At 40.5% G+C, this 23,496-nt stretch overlaps 1 protein-coding gene across 3 annotated transcripts in view; it reads right to left on the reverse strand.

The window, feature by feature from the left end:
• PCSK5 (proprotein convertase subtilisin/kexin type 5) overlaps window positions 1–23,496 on the reverse strand; it is a 635,867-nt gene that overhangs the window by 191,387 nt on the left and 420,984 nt on the right. For all 3 annotated transcript variants that reach the window (XM_073634106.1, XM_073634125.1, XM_073634116.1), the window contains exon 17: window positions 13,257–13,341. In XM_073634106.1, the coding sequence (XP_073490207.1) occupies window positions 13,257–13,341 (85 nt within the window). The remainder of the gene's footprint in view (window positions 1–13,256; window positions 13,342–23,496) is intronic.

The raw sequence follows: 23,496 nt of genomic DNA on the forward strand, positions 1-23,496 counted from the left end.
ACTGCTAATTAATTTTAAACTAAATGTAAGTGCATACCTATATGTCTATTACAAAATAAATCGAGTACAAACGTTATTGCACTATGGAGTGTTATTTCTCTTTGCATATACTGTGCATTATTGAGGTGAAGGGGCCGATAAAGGATACTACTAGCGGAGGTCTGTGTTTCAATATACAGCAGTGTGGCTGTGAAGGAACAATACCCCCTAGAGGGGAGAGCACCTGCACTATAAGATATCTCTAGAAAGCGCAGAGAAAAAAGGTACTTTGTTTTGAAGGATGGTCTTTATTTCCAAACAGACTGTTTATCAACTTTAGGATCTGAATATGACAATAGGACTTTTCATCACCATTTATCACGTTATTGCACCTTGGATTTAATTTATGATATAAGGTTTATATTTTGAAGACTGTTGATAAATTATTGCACCAGACACTTTATTCATATATATATATATAACATTTATATGATTTACATGTGTGTGTTTGTCTCTAAGGAGTATTGAGTAGTATTAGCACTTGTCACTTTATTTTTTGATAAAATGATTCACATACATTCACAAATGTAATAAAATAATACCTTCTGTTTTTAGAAGGCTTAGCTATAACTTACATTACTCTGCAGGGGTTTTTTGTTTCTTATATTTTGAGATTTCTATAATGTTTTGGTTGTGTAAGTTGTCAGAAATGTGCAATACACCAGTGAAGGTCCACATGTGTTCATGATGTTATTATTTTGTATGTCTGTTGTTAGCATATACACACACCATGAAAGGTTACACTAGATGCATTTATTCATATATCATATCAATTCGGCCACCATGCAGTGGATGAACTTACTGTGTACTGCAATCATGCTAGCACACAGATAAACACTAACCTAGATATATGGCCAAAAAAAAATATTTATATTTCTGACAAATCTCTTATGCCCTGTACACACGATAGGATATTCCGACAACAAATGTTTGATGTGAGCTTGTTGTCGGAAAGTCCGACCATGTGTATGCTCCATAGAACATTTGTTGTTGGAATTTCCGCCAACAAATGTTTGAGAGCAGGTTCTCAAACTTTCCGACAACAAGCGTGTGTACACAATTCCGACGCACAAAAGTCCACGCATGCTCTGAATCAAGCAGAAGAGCCGCACTGGCTATTGAACTTCATTTTTCTCGGCTCGTCATACGTGTTGTAAGTCACCACATTCTTGACGTTCGGAATTTCCAACAACATTTGTGTGACCGTGTGTATGCAAGACAAGTTTGAGCCAACATCCGTCGGAAAAAAATCCACGCTTTTGTTGTTGGAAAATCCTATCGTGTGTACAGGGTACACACTTTCAGAATAACATTTATTAGTGGATACAGATACAAAGATACAAGGCTTTCAGAATAAGATTTATTAGTGGATACATATACAAAGATACAAGGCTTTCAGAATAAGATTTATTAGTGGATACAATTTTTTTCTGACCAGTGCTGGATTCCATTATTATAGAAATAAAGTATTATAGATTCAACCATGCTTTCCTTTTTTGTATCATTCAAGAGACCGTCAGCTGCCATGCCATATTAGAAACAAAAACTTTAAACATCACTTATTTAAAGAATATTTTTCTGTCTCTGGAACTTTATGTCTGGGAACCAGTTATGTACACAAAATGCTCTCCAGGGTCATGCTAATATAGTGTACAACACTTAAATTGATAAATTTCCTGTTCACAATCTTAATGAAACACATTTTTGATTGCTAATTATCCACTTTTTACTGCAACCTCTCACATCAGCTTTGAAACAGGGAAATGAAAATATACACTATATGGAGAAGTCAACAAATAGAATAGGAAAATTTGATGTACATTGCTTTATCATAACAAATTATCACATTCTGATGTTAAGCTGTGTATTTATAAAAATTTGCATGGAAATTCACCTGATGAAAGTGCATGTAGGTACCTTCTTGGGTAGATTTATTAAAACTGGTGCACTCAGAATCTGCTGCAGCTGTGCATGGTAGCCAATCAGCTTCTAACTTCAGCTTGTTCAGTTAAGCTTTGACAATAAAACCTGGAAGCTGGTTTTCAATGTGGAGCGTCACCAGATTTTGAACGCTCCAGTTTTAGTAAATAACCCTCTTAGTACATATGGGGCAAAGAACAAATGGGATTACCCCCTTCCTGATTAACTATGCATATAAGCAACCTCATGGAAGTGGATCTTTACCTGCAGGGCCACAAATATGCGCCGATGTCTGTGCTGACAGTAACAGCTCCAGGTCTCATACAGTCACAGTGATCAGTCAATGTACAGCCTGCCTCTGTGTTATTTTCCCTTTTGAATGGAGAAAAAGATACACTGTATCTTTTTCACCTTGCTAGAGGACTAAATTGAAAAAAAAACCTGTGTGGATAAAAAAATATTGAAAAAACAAAAGACATAATAGTTCGACCAGGGTTTGATCTCGGTAACTGCAAGGGTCAGAGTTTGGGCCAAGGTTAGGGTCAAAGGTCATAGTCAGAGTAAAAAATCAAGGCCAGTATACTTTAGGAAGACATTTTTAAAAAAAATGTAGTTTCAATGGGCACAATTCACTAAGCGATTTGTTTTACCACATCCTAGTATGCAGTAAAATAATGCACAATTGATATTCCGAGGAAGAACAGGGTAATGGGTGTCTGACTCGTGCGATACCTTGAATAGAGGTTTTTGCAAGAGAGAGAAACTTTTGGAATAGGCTTTTTGGAAAAAGGTTTTGGAATAGGATGGACAAGGCTGAAACCTGTCCCTTAAGAGTACTTAGAGATAAGTTTTGGGCAAGTTCCGATTGTAGAAAAGCCAGAATACAAGGTACAGAGTTGTCTCTGTGGTTGAAATGCCTGTGTTTACACAGGGTGAAAAAGTATCTCCAGGTATCATAGTAAATTTTTCTCGAGGAAGATTTTCTGGCCTTGAGTAAGGTGGGAATGACAGAGTCAGATATACACCTGTCCTTTTAGAACTGGGCTTTAACAGCCATGCCCTTAAAGCCAGTGACTGAGAAGCAGAGTGGTACAGGGGCCCTGGGACAGCAGGTGTTGCCTATTTGGGAGACGCCAGGGGGTGTCTCCTACTAGTTTAAGCATGTCTGTGTACTAGGGTCTTCCGGGCCAGTTTAGTGCAATGAGAAACCCTGATTTCTTCTCTTCCTCTATCTTGCAGAGTAGTGGTAGAAAAATCTGCACCAGAAGGAAGACATATATTAACCTGAGTCCATAGGATTACCAGAGCATTAGATGTCAGTGCTAGAACGTCCTTGGTCCTGGCCACAATTAAGTTTCAAACTTGCTACAGGGCCAAAGTAATGGTGTGATAAGAGGACAAAACGGTTTTAGCTTTCCTTGTCACTTTTCTGTGTATGATTCTAGGCTTTGCCTGTCATGGTGGGCATACCCCCAGAGAGTTATTTGTAAATGAAAAGAGGTCTATCACTTAGGCTGCGTTTACACTACAGCGTTTTGAATCTGAAAGCACTGATGTGTGAATGACAAATCGCAGAACTCGCATTTGAGATGCCATTCATTTGAATGACACCTCAAATCGCAGTGCGGGTCTGCTGCAATTTGAATTGTGGCAATCCACATTGTGAGAAGCATGTTGCCCAAAAGTAGCTTATGAACTATTTTTGGTTGACATGCCCTTTTTTAGCGTGCAACAATCGCGGCAGGCCCGCACTGCTTTGAGGTGTCATTCAAATGCGAGTTCCGTGATTTGTCATTCACACATCGGCGCTTTCAAATCAGGACAGATTCATGGAAGATCTACCTGCGATTCAAAACGCTGTAGTGTGAATGTAGCCTAACAGGTCACCAGAAAAAGGCTGTAGTCTCATAGGTTGGGGTAGTGTTATAGGGGTACACCGAAGGGGGCATGTCCAAAAGTTTTTCTAGTGTCTAATCACTTGATGGAAGCAGCCTATAGCCCATGGTCTATGAATATCCAGTCTGTGTCCTGTACTGTACAATTAAGATATACAGTTTGGTTTTATTTTCCTTACATGTGATTGGGTATTCTTTGCAAGGTGAATTTTCAGTACATTCACTACACTAAGGGAAAATTGCCTTGCAAACTATCAAAGGACACAAAAAAGTTCCCACATTCCAAATGCAAAAGATAAAAGTTTAAGTCTTTATTTTCACAATTTCAAAAGTTCTAGCACATACCAGCAGAAAGATAAACAGGCAGCTGACACATTTAAGAGTATATATTATTTGGGAGGACACTGGTGGGCTGAATTTCCTACTAGCCTCTTATACTATCTAGAAAATTCCTCAAGACTTAGGCCGGGTTCACACTGTAACCTGCTGCGGATCGCACAGGAGTGCTGTGCATCCTTGTTCCCCATTTCAGGGATGAATCAGGGCCTATTCTATGCCTGAATTTGACCCTGAAACGGAACCAAAGACACACAGCGTTTCTGTGCAGTGCGCTCTACAGCCGCAACGGAGATATGTGAACCGGCTCCATAGGGAGCCAGTCACATTCTCCTGCTATGTGAATTGGATGCAGGGAAACCCGCATCTAATTCGCATAGGTGTGAACCCGGCCTAAATGTTGCCCTGGAGTAGTTTGTGCCACTGCCCCCTCCTGCAATGCCATAATGATGATGTGCAAGTTGATTATTTCCTTATCCTGTTTATTATGCATTATGAAGTACCTTTTGAGGAGGATTACATTACCATTATGCTTTGCAATGGCTGTAACACTTAGATGAATTTGGGAAAAACCTAGCAGTTTAGTGGGGTTATCTCCAAGACATATACATTATCCCACAAAAGTGAGTGCACTCCTCACATTTTTGTAAATATTTTATTATATCTTTTCATGTGACAACACTGAAGATATGACACTTTGCTACAATGTAAAGTAGTGGGTGTACAGTTTGTATAACAGTGTAAATTTGCTGTCCCCTTAAAATAACTCAACACACAGCCATTAATGTCTAAACCGCTGGCAACAAATGTGAGTACACCCCTAAGTGAAAATTATCGACAGATGCTTAATAGGGTTTAGGTCTGGAGACATGCTTGGCCAGTCCATCACCTTTACCCTCAGCTTCTATAGGAAGGTAGTGGACGTCTTGGAGGTGTGTTTGGGGTCGTTATCATGTTGGAATACTGCCCTACGGCCCAGTCTCTGGAGAGAGGGGATCATGCTCTGCTTCAGTATGTCACAGTACATGTTGGCATTCATGGTTCCCTCAATGAACTGTAGCTCCCCAGTGCCGGCAGCACTCTTGCAGCCCCAGACCATGACACTCCCACCACCATGCTTGACTATAGGCAAGACACACTTGTCTTTGTACTCCTCACCTGGTTGCCCCCACACACGCTTGACACCATCTGAACCAAACAAATTTATCTTGGTCTCATCAGACCACAGGGCATGGTTCCAGTAATCCATGTCCTCAGTCTGCTTGTCTTCAGCAAACTGTTTGCTGGCTTTCTTGTGCATCATCTTTAGAAGAGGCTTCCTTCTGGGATGACAGCCATGCAGACCAATTTGATGCAGTGTGCGGCATATGGTCTGAGCACAATAGCAAAATACATTTATTTGCTTCTCCTGAGTATGGGGATACCACATGTGTGGGTCATTTTGGGAGCCTAGCCGCGTATGGGGCCCCCGAAAACCAAGCACCACCTTCAGGATTCCTAAGGGCGTAAATTTTTTATTTCAGTCCTCACTACCTATCACAGTTTTGAAGGCCATAAAATGCCAAGATGGCACAAAAAGCCACCAAATGACCCCATTTTGGAAAGTAGACACCCCAAGCTATTTGCTGAGAGGCATGTTGAGTCCATGGAATATTTTATATTTTGACACAAGTTGCGGGAAAGTGACACATTTTTTTTTTTTTTGCACAAAGTTGTCACTAAATGATATATTGCTCAAACATGCCAACGGCATATGTGGAATTACACCCCAAAATACATTCTGCTGCTTCTCCTGAGAACGGAGATACCACATGTGTGGGACTTTTTGGGAGCCTTGCTGCATACGGGGCCCCAAAAACCAATCACCGCCTTCAGGATTTCTAAGGGCGTAAATTTTTGATTCACTCCTCACTACCTATCACAGTTTCGAAGGCCATAAAATGCCAAGATAGCACAAACCCCCCCCCCCCAAATGACCCCATTTTGGAAAGTAGACACCTCAAGCTATTTGCTGAGAGGCATGGTGAGTATTTTACAGCTCTCATTTTTTTTGTGAAAATGAAGAAAGAAAAGAAAACATTTTTTTTTTCTTTGTTAAATTTTCAAAACTTTGTGACAAAAAGTGAGGTCTGCAAAATACTCACTATACCTCTCAGCAAATAGCTTGGGGTGTCTACTTTCCAAAATGGGGTCATTTGGGGGGGTTTTGTGCCACCTGGGCATTCCATGGCCTCCGAAACTGTGATAGGTAGTGAAGAGGGAAATCAAAAATTTACGCCCTTAGAAAGCCTAAGTTGGTGCTTGGTTTTCGGGGTCCCGTACGTGGCTAGGCTCCCAAAAAGTCTCACACATGTGGTATCCCCCTACTCAGGAGAAGCAACAGAATGTATTTTGGGGTGTAATTTCACATATTCCCATGGCATGTTTGAGCAATATATCATTTAGTGACAACTTTGTGCAAAAAAAAAAAAATTGTCTTTTTCCCCGCAACTTGTGTCGCAATATAAAATATTCCATGGACTCGACATGCCTCTCAGCAAATAGCTTGGGGTGTCTACTTTCCAAAATGGGGTCATTTGGGGGTGTTTTGAACTGTCCTGGCATTTTATGCACAACATTTAGAAGCTTATGTCACACATCACGCACTCTTCTAACCACTTGAAGACAAAGCCCTTTCTGACACTTTTTGTTTACATGAAAAAAATATTTTTTTTGCAAGAAAATTACTTTGAACCCCCAAACATTATATATTTTTTTAAAGCAAAGGCCCTACAGATTAAAATGGTGGGTGTTTCATTTTTTTTTTCACACAGTATTTGCGCAGCGATTTTTCAAACGCTTTTTTGGGGAAAAAACACACTTTTTAAAATTTTAATGCACTAAAACACACTATATTGCCCAAATGTTTGATGAAATAAAAAAGATGATCTTAGGCCGAGTACACGGATACCAAAAATGACATGCTTTAAAATTGCGCACAAACGTACAGTGGCGACAAACTAAATACATTTTTAAAAGCCTTTACAGGTTACCACTTTAGATTTACAGAGGAGGTCTACTGCTAAAATGACTGCCCTCGATCTGACCTTCGCGGTAATACCTCACATGCATGGTGCAATTGCTGTTTACATTTGACGCCAGACCAACACTTGCGTTCGCCTTTTCGCTAGAGCGCGGGGGGGGGGGGCAGGGGTGCTTTTTTTATTTATTTATTTATTTATTTATTTTTATTATTTCTTTATTATTTTTTTGCTTTTTTATCTTATTTTTAAACTGTTCCTTTCATTTTATTTATTTTTTTAATCATTTTTATTGTTATCTCAGGGAATGTAAATATCCCCTATGACAGCAATAGGTAGTGACAGGTACTCTTTTTTGAAAAAATTGGGGTCTATTAGACCCTAGATCTCTCCTCTGCCCTGAAAGCATTTGACCACACCAAGATCGGTGTGATAAAATGCTTTCCCAATGGCGCTGTTTACATCTGGCGAAATCTAAGTCATGAAATGCTTGTAGCTTCCGGTTTCTTAGGCCATAGAGATGTTTGGAGCCATTCTGGTCTCTGATCAGCTCTATGGTCAGCTGGCTGAATCACCGGCTGCATTCTCAGGTTCCTTGTTGGGAAAGGAGAGCCAGAGAAAAACATGGAAGACGGTGGGGGGGTGGTGGCATTCCTTCCCACTGCTTGCAAAAGTAGTCTAGAGGCTAATTAGCCACTAGGATTGCCTTTACATGAAAGCTGACCGCTGGCTGAAAAGAATGATACCAAGATGATACCTAAACCTGCAGGCATCATTCTGGTATAACCACTCAAAGTCCAGCAACATACCAGTACATTGCTGGTCCTTGTTGGGCATATATTGTAAACTTTTTTTTTTCATGCAGCCTGTGGGCTGAACGAAAAAAAGAGATTGATCGGTGGGTATGCCCACCATTAGAATACCTCCCTTCATCCACCCACTTCTAATGATGGGCATACATGCACCGTTTATATATCCCGAAGCATGGGGGCATCCGCCCCAAAAGGTAGGAGCAAATCGCTCCTCCGCCCCTGCTGCCCCCATGCTTTGGCATATATGCTCTTTTTTAACTGTGGTGGTGAAATCAGCTCCGACAGCGCTAGAGTCATGGGCGCAAACGCTGTTGCTGTCAAGATAAATAAATCTGCCCTGCAGCTGAATTGCGTACCTGAAAACAAAAAAATGGTTAACAATAAAACACAGTAAACAGTAAAGTATAAAAAAATTGCATATCTGAAAAGCAAACATGGTAAAACATAATAACAATAAAACATTGCAGAATAGAATACAGTAAAAAAAGAGCAGAACAATAGAGAGAAAAGAGAGAGAGAGAGAACAATAAAACGACAACTATTTTTGTTTTTTTTATTTTATATATTTTTTTGTGTTTTTATTTTTTCTTACTTTTTTTTTTTACACTTTTTTTGTAACTATAACTTTTGTAACTGGTACCAGGTTCGGGTCTCTCAAAATGCGATGGCATCTTGGAAGACCCTGTGTTAGTGTGCCTAGTCTGTGCAGTGCTATACCCTACGCTAATACTCAACTAGCGAATGGTAGCGTTCAAAACATTCACCAATGCAAAGACCAGGATTGTCAGGACAGGAGGGACAATAATAGCGGGTGTCACGCCTATATCCGCGCTTGCTGCAGACACGACATCTTCTTTGGGGGGCTCGTTGGGTAGGGGTACTCGGGCGGACATACGGAAAATGCCTCTCATGCAGCCGACTTACTGCATTTGGTTGGGGAAGGTGAGGTGGAGCACCGTCTGGAAACAGAAGGGCTCTGACGATCTCTTCCTGGAATTTAAGGAAGGACCCAGTCCATCCTGAAGCTCTGTATAGCACATGAGCGTTCAGCAAAGCCAATTGAAATAAATAAACAGACACTTTTTGTACCAGCGTCTGGCCTTACAGGCAACTAGGTACGGCGCCAACAACTGGTCGTTGAGGTCCACCCCTCCCATGTTAAAGTTATATTTGTGGACACAGAGGGGTTTCTCCACAACACCAGTCGCCGTAGGAATTTGGACCGTCGTGTCTGCATGAAGGGAGGTAAGAAGAAAACATTCTTATTATCCCTCCACTTCATAGTGAGCAAATTATTACACTTGAAGTAGGCTCTCTCTCCCAGCCTAAGATGGGAATCTACAAGCCGCTGGGGAAAGCCCCGGCGATTAGATCGCACAGTGCCACATGCTCCAATCTGATAATCAAAAAGGTGACTAAAAAGTGGCACGCTCGTGTAATAATTGTCCACGTACAAGTGGTACCTCTTTCCGAATAAGGGTGACACCAAGTCCCACACAATCTTGCCAGCGCTTCCTATGTAGTCAGGGCAGTTTGTCGGCTCTACGTGACTATCTTTGCCTTCGTAAACCATAAAACTACATGTATAGCCTGTGGCCCTGTCACAGAGCTTATACATCTTGACCCCGTATCTGGGACGCTTGCTAGGAAGGTACTGTTTGAATGACAAGCGGCCAGAAAACTTAATCAGGGACTCATCAACGCAGACAACTTGATGGGGAGTAAACAAGTCTGCAAAACGTTGGTTGAAGTGGTTTACGAGGGGCCGTTGTTGAAGTGCATGAACCGCAAAACCTGCTTGTATCGTGCCTTGGTCATGGAGGCAGAGAACAAGGGCATATGGTGAATTGGGTCAGTGGACCAATACGACCGCAACTCACTCTTTTTAGTTATGCCCATGTTGAGGGAAAGGCCCAGAAAGATCTTAAATTTGGAAACCGTAATTGGTTTCCAATCTCTGGCAAGGGAGGACTGGGGAATAGTGGCGATGTGTCGACCAGGGTACAAATTGCTTTGGTCCACAATAGATCTATAGAGATCTTCGGTGAAAAACAACGAATAAAAATCAAGTGACGTAAAATCAACTGTTTCCACCTGAATGCCGGGTTGGCCAGTGAATGGGGGAAGTACGGGTGCTGCAGAAGTGGTGGGTTCCCAATTAGGATTGGCGAATGCAGCAGGAAGGGCGCTATGGGCATGATGGGCCTGTGTTCATCTTCTTCTTGGTGGCAGCTGGACACTACTTGTGCTTGCCACCTCACCAGCTTGACCTGCACTTATGGGACTCGCCACGTCACCAAGTGTTACTGCTGTGCTGGATGTACGATCAGGGTGTACTAGGCCGCTGGTGCTTGCCAGTTCACCAGAAGGAATAGCGGCGCTAGTACTGCTCTGCTTCATACGAGGGACCTGCGATTCTTGCACCTCAACAACAGCAGAAGAAGATCGGGGTCTGGTACGCCTGACCTTGGCAGGGACCACAACTCCGTCGTCAGTGCTATCTGTCATGGAGCCGCTGTCCTCTACAGGATCGTATTCTGAGCCTGATTCTGACAGATGAGTGACTTCCTCTTCACTATCTATCATGCTCAGAAACGTGTAGGCCTCTTCACTAGTGTACCTTCGATTTGCCATTTTGGGCTCTAAATTTAGTGGTTCACTAGTGAGACTCACAGGTAAAAAAGCTCCTGACTGTTAGCGACTGTATCAAAACGCTACCAACAAAAACTGTTTGCGATCGCAGGGATCAGGCCTGACTCTGCGAGCGCTGCAGTTATGTGTGTTTAGTGTTTTGTAAGTGACAGTGATCGATCGATACTGCACTTGGGTGGGCTGGGCAGGGCTGGGCCGAGGGGCAAAACGCAGGTGCTAGCAGGTATCTGGGCTGATCCTGCTAACACTGTTTTTGGGAACCCTAAACTGCTGGGGACGCTAGTACGTGCGTGAGTGTTAGCGGTACTGGCCCTAACCTGACGCTGCCTGGGGCGACGCAGACCCTAAAACCTAACTTATATCACCGCCGGGCCATCAGGGGGTTAAACCTTTATTAGGTAATAAACGGCGGTGCCCTGAAACTATAAAAAATAAACTAACTAACCAGCATCACCTGTAACACTTATACGGTGATCACTGGTGAAAGGGTTAACTAGGGGGCAATTAGGTGGTTAAAACCTTTATCATGTAGTATATGGGGGTCCCTGACGCTATAAAAAGCTGATGGCGAACCTATATACTTACCTCCCTAACTAGCGTCACCAGTGACACTAATACACCGATCAGAAAAATGATTGCTTAGTGACACTGGCGACAAGGTGTGATCAAGGGGTTAACCTTTATTAGGGGGGGTTAGGGGGTATCCTAGACCTAAAGGGGGCTAACCCTAACTGCCCTACCACTTATAACTGTCACAAACTACCAATGACAGCAATAATCAGAAAAAAAAAACTGCTATTGGTGTCACTGTGACAGGGCGTACAGGGGGGTGATCAGGGGGTGATGGGGGGTGAAATGTGTGCCTAGAGTGTTCTACTGTTAGTGTGGTGTTTGGTGCACTTACTTGATGTCTTCTCTCCTCGGCGCCGGAACGGAAAAGACAGACTCGAGGAGAGATGACATCACTTCCTCTGCCGCTGTTTACATTTCAGAGGTAGAGGAAGAATGTCATTGGCTGGGAGTGATCGCGAGGGGGTGGCCACGAATGGATGGCCTCGGGCCGACCGCCTCGGGCACTGGGGGGTCCGATTGAACCCCCATCCCATGGGAAGCAAGTAACGTACCCATACGTTACTTTGTCTGCCCGTGCCATTCTGCCGCAGTATATCTGCGTGAGGCGGTCAGCAGGTGATTAAACCGCTGTATGGTCTCGGCCACCGTGCTGCAGCTCAGTTTAAGGGTCTTGGCAATCTTCTTATAGCCTAGCCCATCTTTATGTAGAGCAACAATTCTTTTTTTTTTTTTTTTAGCTCCTCAGAGAGTTCTTTGGCATGAGGTGCCATGTTGCCAAGGTGCCTTGCTGAACTTCCAGTGACCAGTATGAGCGAGTGAGAGCGATAACACCGGGGAGGGAAAATGGCTAATTGGCTCAATTTGGACATTTTCACTTAGGGGTGTACTCACTTTTGTTGGCAGCGGTTTAGACATTAATGACTGTGTGTGTGTGTTGAGTTTATTTGCGGGGACAGCAAATTTACACTGTTATACAAGCTGTACACTCACTACTTTACATTGTAGCAAAGTGTCATTTCTTCAGTGTTGTCACATGAAAAGATAGAATAAAATATTTACAAAAACGTGAGGGGTGTACTCACTTTTGTGAGATACTGTAAGAAACTAAAATGGGATTCAACTTCTGGGTAGCCACATGCACAGGCATAATAAATCAACTGCTGAAGTGTGGGCAGGTGACATGCAAACATTCCAAGCATCTACTTGTAATTGCATTTCCCTGTTTCTTCAGCTGATTGTGATATTGTATTAATATTATCATTATAAAAATCAAGGCCATAGCTGTGTCATTATCAGATAATCTTTACCAACATGTGTATATATATATATATATATATATATATATATATATATATATATATATATATATTTATATGAACAAATTCTTGTGGTTAAATATAATTAAATGCAGACCGTACTTTGGGTGCAATACTGAGTGATCATGAAGCTTTTGCAATGTGTTATAGTAATACGACACATAAAGCTACTAGGACAACAAAGGAACATTTCAAACCCAAGGCTCTTGTAACCACAATACATATGCAACATAGTCTCCTCTGACATTTGTTACATGTTATGAAAGCAAGCAAGATTTAAAAAAATGCATACTGGTAAAATGTGCATTTCCCCATGGTGAAAACGTGTTAATTAGTAAAGGGGAATAAAAGAGGGAAAACCTTATGTTTATGAAAAGTTTATGTTTTATTGACAGAACTTATATAGCGTTTAATATAACAACCTGAGCCAAAAGATCTTATGAGTCATCTGGGTAGGGGAACATGCACTCAGCAGCACATCGCATTAGAATTTTATCACTACCAAGAGCCTCTTTAGGCATTTATGTTACTATAGAAATTTCTCACCTCCTGCATTATAATTCTTTCAACCACTACAAAACTGATCATCATAGAGAGAATCAAGCCCACCCAGGGCCTCAAAACTATTCTCTGTTACTATGCCTTTGATATAAGGCCACAATGACAAGTCACACTAGTTCAGTGATTTCATACCTGAGGCCATGCTTGCATTCGGTGCAGATGTCAGCAGATGTGCATGTCTTGCAGTTTTCATGGCATTTTTTACAAAGGTTCTTTTCTGCAAAGTAAACGCATGTTAGCATGTGAAAATTTCCCCATTTCTTTTATTCACAGATGTTGACAAATTGGAAAATGGAACATGCATTAACTTTTGTTACAAAGAATACAATGCTGATTGTATTAATTACTGTAAAACACTACTTATAGTGTTAGTAAACCTAGGACCCCGCATCCACTATATCTGGTCTCCCACAGTACACAGAACAAGGAAATGCTAATATTTCAGTAAATATAAAATACAAAACACCTTTTCTCATCAGCAGTATAAAGCAGTCTGTTGACATTACGTTTTTGGCCTAGCACTGGTTAAAGCTTGTAGGAGGAGTTTTAATTCTCCCCTGACTCCTATGAGGTTGCATGACCCCTACATTTCTGTCTGGACAGTGCTGATTGGACCTGTGCTGATCACATGCACCCTCCCAAAAAAAAATTTGTCTAGCAATGCCCACCAAACTGAGCATGTGCAGAGTGCCTCCAAGGGTCAGATCTACAGATACAACCTGGGAAACTTTGTAAGGCAAATTCAGAGAGCGCAAGATCCAAGCAACAAATATGGCAAATATACCTACCAAATTCTTTCCTGTTAATAAAGTGTTGTAAAGAAAAAGGCTCTATCTCTGTTCATTTTTTCACTACTTCCACATATTTTTTTTTTTTTTTCAAAAAGGTTTTATTGAATTTTGCAGGTTAACAAAGAGTATATAGCATACATCTCAATAATCAAGGTTACAAACATGTAATAGGTATTCATATTGCATTATAACAAGCTAGCCGAGCATTAAAGAAGTGCAAGTCACATGGGAGAGGTGAGAGAATGCAAAAAGATAGACATTTATATAAAATCCTTTATGCCTGGTCAGTAGCTTTGAGATGTTAGGGAATCTCTATATAGCTCATCGGAACTACCTAGAAGAATGCTGAAAACTGTCAATGAGCGTCGCTGATGTCTCCTAATGAGACAAGAGGCGAGGAGTGTTGAGGTCGGGATGTGCCTAAGGGTTACATCCACACCAACGAGGATTGATCCCGGTTCCATTCACTCCTAAAGAGACCTTCGCTGTGATTGGGCCGGGATACAGGAAGAATCATTGAGTGGGGTCAGAATTGGCGATGTGGCCAGAGGTAGGCTTGGTTCCCGATGAAAGTTCAGATTGGCAGGGTGGTAATGTTAGTTGGGAGAATCGTGGCTTCATGAGCAGAAACCCTTGCCAGTAATGTGGTACTTCCACATATTTTTTTTTTTTTTTCAAAATCTTTATTTATCCAAAACAGTTTTACAAAAAAAAATTTTTTACATAACAAACAAACCTCATACACATCTAAAACCGTACATTTACATTTGACATTCTACTATATAATCTATGTCTCTGACACCTGTCTGTATAGCATGCAATAGAAATGTGTATTTTCGGAATATTCCCCCACACACAGACCATGCACTCTAGGGAAAGAAGAAAAAAAAAAAAAAAAACCCACCTTATTCAGCGTCATTTACCATCTCTCCCTCACTGAGCAATTGTGAGGAGGCACTATACTCTGTCCATCTAGACCATGCACTAGATGACTGTTTACTCAAACCCTCCTCTATTACCTTTCTCTCCTCCATGGCACGCATCTCCGCCATCTCACTCTCCCATTCCATCATAGAGGGCATATTTGTCTTTTTCCATTTTCTGGCTATGCAAGTACGTGCTGCTGTCAAGAAATATTTTAATATACCTTTCTTTATACTTTTCAAAGAGCCAGGTATCATAGACAAGATCGCTATTTGTACATCTGGGTATAGATCCTTACCAGTCATATCTCTGTAGATTTCAAAGATTTTTTGCCAGAATGGCTGTATTTTGGGACAATAATACCATATATGAGACATTGTGCCTCGAGCTGTATGACATCTCCAACACTCCTCATTATTAATCGTGCTTATCTTATATAGATCCACAGGGCATTTATACCATCTGGCTAAGATCTTATAATTCCTTTCTTGATGTTTAATAGATATTGATAATTTATGAGTTACTGTAATAGCTCTATCCCATTTGTTCTTAGGAAACTCCATACCCAGTTCTCTTTCCCATTTCTTAGTGTAGGGTATATCCTGGTTTTGACCTTCAATATTCAGGATCTTATATATCTTTGATAAGACATGTATCGGTCTCTCTGATTGAATAAGGATTTTTTCTAATGAAGTTAAGGGTCTGTCCAAAACGGCTTCTTTTGTCAAGGATAAAATGTATCCATGGAGTAGGCCGTGCAGCATCCATTTATTTTTATGTTCCTCCCCCATATTTTCTTGTGGGAGAATTTTTCCCCCCTCCATCGTTTCCACTATCCTAGTAGCTTGATCACTTTTCCATTTAAGAAATGACTTAGCTTCCCTAGTTAGTGGGAATTCTGGGTTACTAAACAATGGGGTCATAGGCCCTCTAAGGGTTGAACTATATCCCTTTTTTAACATTGTATCCCAGGCTTTCATTGTCGAGACTACTAAGAACGGCATATGTCCTTCCGGCGGTCTTAGCTCTTTTTTAATCCATGGCAGTGATTTCAATTTTAAACCTGTTATCTCTTCTTCTAAACTCACCCATAGCTTATTGTTACCGTTATGAAACCAGTCTACTATTCTGGTAATCATTATTGCTTTAAGGTATATTGCTATATCGGGGAGGGCAAGGCCCCCATATTCTTTGGGTTTATTTAAAACTCTTCTACTGATTCTAGGCGTCTTGCCAGCCCATATAAATTGCCCAATTACCCTACGGAGCCTATTCAAGATGTCTGACGCCGGAAATATAGGGATTGTTTGCAAAATATATAATATTTTGGGGAGTATATCCATTTTTATAATGTTTATCCTGCCCATCCAAGAAAATGTGCCTTTTTCATATTGCTGGAGAGTTTTCGTTATTTTATGCACTATTGGGACATAATTAAGATTCTCTAGTTTCTTTAAATCATTGGGAACGAGTACACCGAGATATTTAATGGCACTTTCCTGCCATTTAAAGGAAAAGTCCTTTTTAAGCAGCTCTACCATGCTCTTTGGCATATTGATATTCATTATTTCTGATTTACTATAGTTCACTTTAAAATTACTTAACGTACCGAAACGATCAAATTCTGCTATCAGATTAGGTAGTGTTATCAGAGGATTTGTAATATACAGCAAGATATTGTCTGCATATACAGACATCTTGTACTCTATTTCCCCCACCTTTATTCCTTGTATGTCTTTATTATCTCTAATCGCTCTTAATAAGTGCTCCATTACAAGTATATATAGGATTGGAGATAGTGGGCATCCTTGCCTAGTTCCATTTGATATACATATTTCCTCCGATAGGCCACCGTTCACCCGAATCTTAGCCGTTGGATGTTGGTATAGGGCCATGATTTTATCCAACATTACAGAACCCACTCCCCACTGCATCAACGTCCCTTTAAGGAAGCTCCATCCCACCCTGTCAAACGCTTTTTCAGCATCTATTGCCACTAAACAGGATGGGATGGAGCCCCTCTGGACATATTCCAACAGTGTAAGTGTTTTCATAGTGTTGTCTCTTGCCTCTCTACCCTTCACAAACCCCACCTGATCTAGGTGTATATACCTAGGTATCAAGGGGGTGAATCTATTAGCAATAATCTTGGAGTATATTCTGAGATCAATGTTCGTTAAAGAGATTGGTCTATAGTTACTGCACAGGGTATGATCTTTATCCGGTTTTGGTACTGGAGCGATAAAGGCTTGCATACCCTGTGCACCAAAAGGCACTGTTGTAGATACTGCATTAAAGGTCTGCTTCATTATTGGTGTAAGTTCTTCTTTAAATAATTTATAGAACCGTGGGGAGAAGCCATCTGGACCTGGACTTTTCCCTAGGGTTAAAGAATCAATTACCCTCTGTATTTCTTCTACGGAAAATTCTTCCTCTAACTGTGCTATTTCTTCTATTGTTAACGTAGGGAGTGCTGTATCTTTTATGTATTGCTGTATATTTTGTTGATAGCCTTCTAGATCTTTATTGGCATTATGCTTAGGTATATTATATAATTTCGTGTAGAATGTCTGAAACTCTTTCATAATACCTTTTGGGTCATATCTCATGTCCCCCAAATATGTCTGAATTTTAACAATGGGCAATATATTACTCCTATTTCTTAGGGCCCTTGCTAATAATTTACCTGGTTTATTACCCTGTTGATAATATAGGGAACGATTCTTATCCCTGATTTGTAGTGTCCTCTCGTTCAACAGTGTTTGTAGCTCTGTTTTAAGCTCTGTTAATTCCATTAAGGTTTCCCTTGTTAAGTTAACTTTATGTTGTAATTCGACGATCGATATTTCCTTCATTAATTGGGTTATTCTACTGTTTTTAATTTTTTTTAATCTGGCCCCATGTTTTATAAAGAGTCCTCTAATAACACATTTTAATGCCTCCCATTGGATCGGTAGAGATGTATTATCTCCTATATGGTCATTTGAAAAGTCGGTTATCGCCTTTCTTATCTCTTTTACACATGCTTCATTATACATCAAGTTATCATTGAGTCTCCAGGTTCCCTTATTATTCTCGCCCTTAAGTGTGTCTATTACCAAAAATACAGGCGCATGGTCAGACCATATAGAAGTACCTATCTCGGCTGAGGCAGTAACCTCTGCCTCTTCTGGTTTATTAGGAAGAAGTCTAATCTGTGATATGATCCGTGGACTTTTGAATGAAACGTAAAATCTTTCTCCATTGGGTGCATTTCCCGCCAAATGTCCACCAGCTGGCATTGTACCAACATTTCTTTAAACCTAATTTTATCATTACTGGTCTGTACCATTGATGATACTGTGGTATCCATATTTTTGTCCATAACAAAGTTAAAGTCACCACCCATTATTATTATTCCTTCCGCCTTTTCCATAGATTTCTTGATCATTTGAAGTCCTACTTTGAGCTGATTTTGGTTGGGTAAGTATAAATTAACAAAAGTGTATTTTTTACCATATATATTTAGTTTAAGGAGAATTAATCTCCCGTCTCTATTACACCACTCTTCGAGCAATTGATATGGAATTGTTTTATGGATTGCAATAGACACACCCTTTGATTTAGAGTATCTAAAAGAGTCATGAAACCATGTAGTATAATGCGTCTCCTGGAAAAAGACAACACCCACCTTCTGTCTATGGAGAGAGTATAGTACCTGAGCCCGCTTTACCTCTGAATTGAGACCTCTGATATTGTATGAGCATATTTTCATTGTCAAAAAAAAAAAAAAGGGGAAAGGGAAAGGGAGAAATGTAACCCACTTCCACACACAACACACACTACCCGACTCCCAACCTATTGACTCTAAAACAGTCTGTCTTACAAATATGTAAGTTCCCTAATGTGGGGAGTTCCGACCCTGACGACCAATTACTGCCGCCCAGTCCGTGTCCACACGCTGAATTTTAAAATTTATTCATTTACTATAATACTTCTTATTTTAATTCTTTAATATCTCAAAATACCTAACAACACCAAGGATTATTTCCACTCTCTTATCTCTCCCATCCCTCCGCAGGCCCATTCCTGAGCACCAGAGAGGACGCAAGAGAAGTCAAAGGGGGGGGAGAGAAGAGAGAAAAAAAAAAACCCCACCTACTACCTCTTATTGCATTTATCTAGTCTTATCTTTATAGTAAAGAATTCTTTAGTGATCTTATTCATAGCATAATATAAACCTACTCTCCACTGGAGTACTGTGACAACCGCCCACCCATCCCACCCCTCCCCTGATAACTTTTATTATAGCCTTTATAAATGAGTAAGAGGAGCATAAAAATCCTACTGTCCAAGACTAATAAAAAAAAAAAAAAAATTTTTTTGAGATACTCTTAGCCAATGTAAAAATAACGAGTTAAACCCCAGAAAAACCCCATGCTCACAATCTTTCACCCACGTTATGACATTTAGTGCATGCTCTTTCCATAAGTATGAAGTGAAAGTGCTACATTCATACAGAAACTAAATATAAACTTAATTAAGACATTGCATTTTATAACATTGTGTTTAAACCATTCTGCTTAATTTACTTATGATACCATTAAATGAGCAGGAAAAAAAAAAAAAAATTAAAAATACCCATAGCCATTATAGAAATAACGACTAAACCACCGCTAAAAAACCCAGTGCTCAAAATTTTCCACCCAAGTTTGGTATTTAGTGCATAATCTTTCCAAATATATGAAATGGAAGTGCATCATTCATATAAGAACAAAAATAAACATATTAAGAGACACTACGTTTTATAAAATTGTGTTTTATATCTAAACATTAAACAACATTTAATCTTTATAGCAAAAAATTATCTTTAAACCAGTAGTGTTACATTTGACAATTTAGTGAAACTTATTCATTGCGTATTATAAATCCACATTCCTCTAGAAACACCATACATCCCATCCTCCCACTAATACCCCATAGTGCATAATATATGATATATAGTGCATTAACTATCAAGTGTAAATATCCAATATTCCATAAATAATATTATATAATACTGACAAGCAGCACTCCATAACATTATGTTTAACTCTACTTAAGAGTATCCATTGAAAAAGTGCAAAGGAAGATAGAGAAAAAAAAAAAAAAAATGTAGAAAAGAGAATAAATAGGCAAAAGTGCACTACATATTTATGTGTACGATATCTAAACCACTATCCATTCAAAAAACAAATCTAGTGTAGAAAAAAAAAAAAACCAAACCTCTGTTTATTTTGCCATAATATTATCCTTATATCGATGTACCTAATCAGCTTATGATACCCTATAAACAAAGACCAACAATAAAAAAAAAAAAAAAAAAAAAAAAAGGGGAAACTCCCCCCCCCCCCCCCCCAATTCATCGCTTTACCCGTATACCATCAAGATTATTTAAATACTTTCATGTATGAGACAGGCCAGTCCGCTATTTCTATTTCCATTAGATTGAGAGTTGAGAGAAACTGCGGAAAATCCTCCAAGTCCCTAAATATTACATTTAGACCCTCTTTTTGCACTTGAAGTTGGAATGGGAATTTCCATCTGTATTGTAGATTGTTCTTCCTTAACTGCTCCACTAGGGGTTTTAATGCCCTTCTACGATCTAATGTAAATTTTGACAAATCTTGGAAGAGTTGTATTGGGTCTCCCTCATACTAGATAGCGTCCTTTTGACGAGCAGCAGACATAATTCTATCTTTGATATGAGCGTAATGTAGTTTACATATAACGTCCCGTGGTTTACTAGAATCTTGTTTTCTCATTCCTGATATCCTATGCGCTCGGTCAATTATTAGTTCATTTGCTTCTATCCCTTGTGTTAACTCTTGAAAGATCTTTTGCAGTGTAGATATTAACTCATTAGCCCTCACATCTTCCTTTAATCCTCTAATTCTAATATTAGATCTTCTGCTTCTATTTTCTTGCTCATCAAGACTATTTATTATTTGGTTAATTTGAGTTTCTTGTTTTTGCACACTATTCATTATTTTCTTGAGTACCTGTTCCGTTTGTGAAACTTTTGTATCTAATCTAGTAGTCTTTTCTTGAGTGGCTTTAGTAGATTCCTTCAGCTCCTGAATCTCCGCTTTATATGAGTTCTTCAATCTGTGCACATACTGGTCCATATCTTCCCTGGTAGGGAGGGATTGAATATATTTTCTCATATCCCAATTTTCCTTATCCATTACTTTTGGATCACTTATTGATCCTGTTGTATCAATTAGTGAGCTACTTCTGGGATGTTGTACTTGCATTTCTCCAGATGTTCTAGATGTAACCGATGCTACCTCAGGGATTTTTGATTGAAAAATGTATACTTTATTTTGCAAGAAAATATACAAAAAAACAAATACTTTAAACAGGGTACATCCAATCTGTACTGCGACGCAGCGCATAAATACACTACATTACAATACATCACCAAGCATACCAATAAATTACATTCATCCTGCGGTATGATGCCTAATGTGTTGTGCAGAGTAGTAATACCCCGAAACATCACATCATGCATGACGCCGCATTACCCTGAAAGCAGTACTTAAAAACATTTCACAAAAAGTCCAGTCATATAGTCAAATAACATTCAAATGGGCAACGGGTGTGATGGGGGGGTGGAGAAGGTGGGGCAGGGGAGGGAGTAAAGAGTTCACAGGCCCGAAGCTTTATTTGAACTGCCAAAGGATACACGGGGGAGAGGGGGGGGGGAATGGGGAAATCTTCAGACCTCCTCTTCCTCCTTGAAGTCCATCAGGTGATAGTCTCTGAGCAGACTGTGAACCAGTCTGCGACAGTCCTCGATGGACATCCTCTCCCGCTGGTGGATGAGGCGCTTTCTGGCGCACCATAAAGCGTCCTTAAAGCAACACAGCACCCGCCAGGCACCGTCAATGTCCTCCTGTGAATGAGTTCCACAGAAGAGTCCGTTCAACACACCAAAGTGTGTGATTGCAGTCTGTGGTACAAAGTCTTTGAGTTCAGGTTCCAGGGCCCTCAACAGGTCCTGTGCAAAGGGGCACTCCCAGAAAGCATGCAGAGCAGTTTCCTCCTGGATGATGCAAAAGGGGCAGTGCCTGTATCTACACAGGTTTCTGGCATGCATAAATGTCCTGAGTGGCAGCCCCCCTTGGATTGCCATCCATGCCAGATCTTTGTGCCTGTTGGTGAGTCTCTTTGAAGAAACATTCCTCCAGACCACTTTACAAGTGGCTGAAGGGAGGCCTGGAACAGTCTCAACAATGTCCGATGCTCTGATCAACTTGTGGATAGTTTTTGGCTTCCACAAGTCGGGCTTCACTCCATGTAGCCCCAGCTCCTTAATAAACTTGAAGGTGTCCAAGTAGTACCAAGGCGTGTCCCATGCTACCTCAGGGATGTTGTACTTGCATTTCTCCAGATGTTCTAGATGTAACCGATGCTACCTCAATATTAGAGATATCCTGTGATGTATGTAGGGTTTGTACTGCTTGGGGAGATTGCAGTAGTAATTGTTGAAAAATCTCTTTTATATCCGATGTTTGTGTGGTTTGTGTCCCTGTGGGGTTTTTATTTTTGTTCTCCGCCTTATCTTTCTTATTTTTCTGCAACTGTGGTGTTTTATTTCCTTTCTTCTGCGCCATATTTTTAGAGGGGCGTTTTATCTTTACTTTTTCTTTCTTCCTATTTCCAATTTCCTGGGGGGGTGTTTATATGTATGGAAAATAGTTAGCCCCTTTGTTTCTGAATAAATGTAGAATGCAGAGAGCAATTTTATCCTATTACTCTTATTAACCTTTTAGATAAAAAGCCATGGATTTTTATCACCTCAAGCATATACTAACCACTGCTGACAGAACAAATCTCAAGTACTTATAACAGTAATCTTTCCAGAAAAAAAAGGTCAAACATTATTCTCATCTTGATCCGTATAGGATATTTTCCTTAACCTTTCTTTAGCTCCTCTCTCTCACTCCTTTTCCCCTACAAGGGGCTATTGTGTAACCTTACACCGTCCAGCTCTTAATATATGTCTTTATGGGTTTAACAAGTCCTGGAACAAGCCTGGAGTATAGCAGGAATGCTTGTCTTACCAGTATCCTGTAGCGTCTCCCCGTGTGGTAAGGATTTCCCTGTTGATATTTTAGACAGGAGAGAGGTGAAACTGAAACCTTAGGGGAGACGCACACGGTCCTCCTGATCACTGCCGTTCTGAGACCCACGATCTTCACCACAGAGCGCATCCCGCCAGCGGGCCGTCCTCGCCGACTGTGTGTGCAGATCCGTCAAGGCTCCCAGCTGGCCCTGCGCTGTCACATGGTGTCAATCCGATCCCTCGCTCGGCACTCCACAGGAATCTCCACAGGTATCACTGTTTCCCTTGGTCTTACGATCTCCCCTGAGCACTTGCTGGTTATAGACCCTGCCGTTCTTGCTTGTTTCACAAGTTTTCAGGCTAAGCAATCCCCCAATAGTGCTATGTTTCCAGGGCTGAATATAGGCATTTGAGTATTTAAAACAGCCGTTCAGTCTTCTCCATACCACAGCATGTCTAGCAGCTGTTCACTGTAGCTTGTCAGCGTGTCAGACACTCTGGTTCACTGAGCGGCCATCTTGGGCATCAGCTCCTCCCCCTACTTCCACATATTTTTAACTGAAACACA

This window comes from Aquarana catesbeiana, linkage group LG01 (genome assembly GCF_042186555.1).
Source record: "Aquarana catesbeiana isolate 2022-GZ linkage group LG01, ASM4218655v1, whole genome shotgun sequence".
Lineage (NCBI taxonomy): Eukaryota > Metazoa > Chordata > Amphibia > Anura > Ranidae > Aquarana > Aquarana catesbeiana.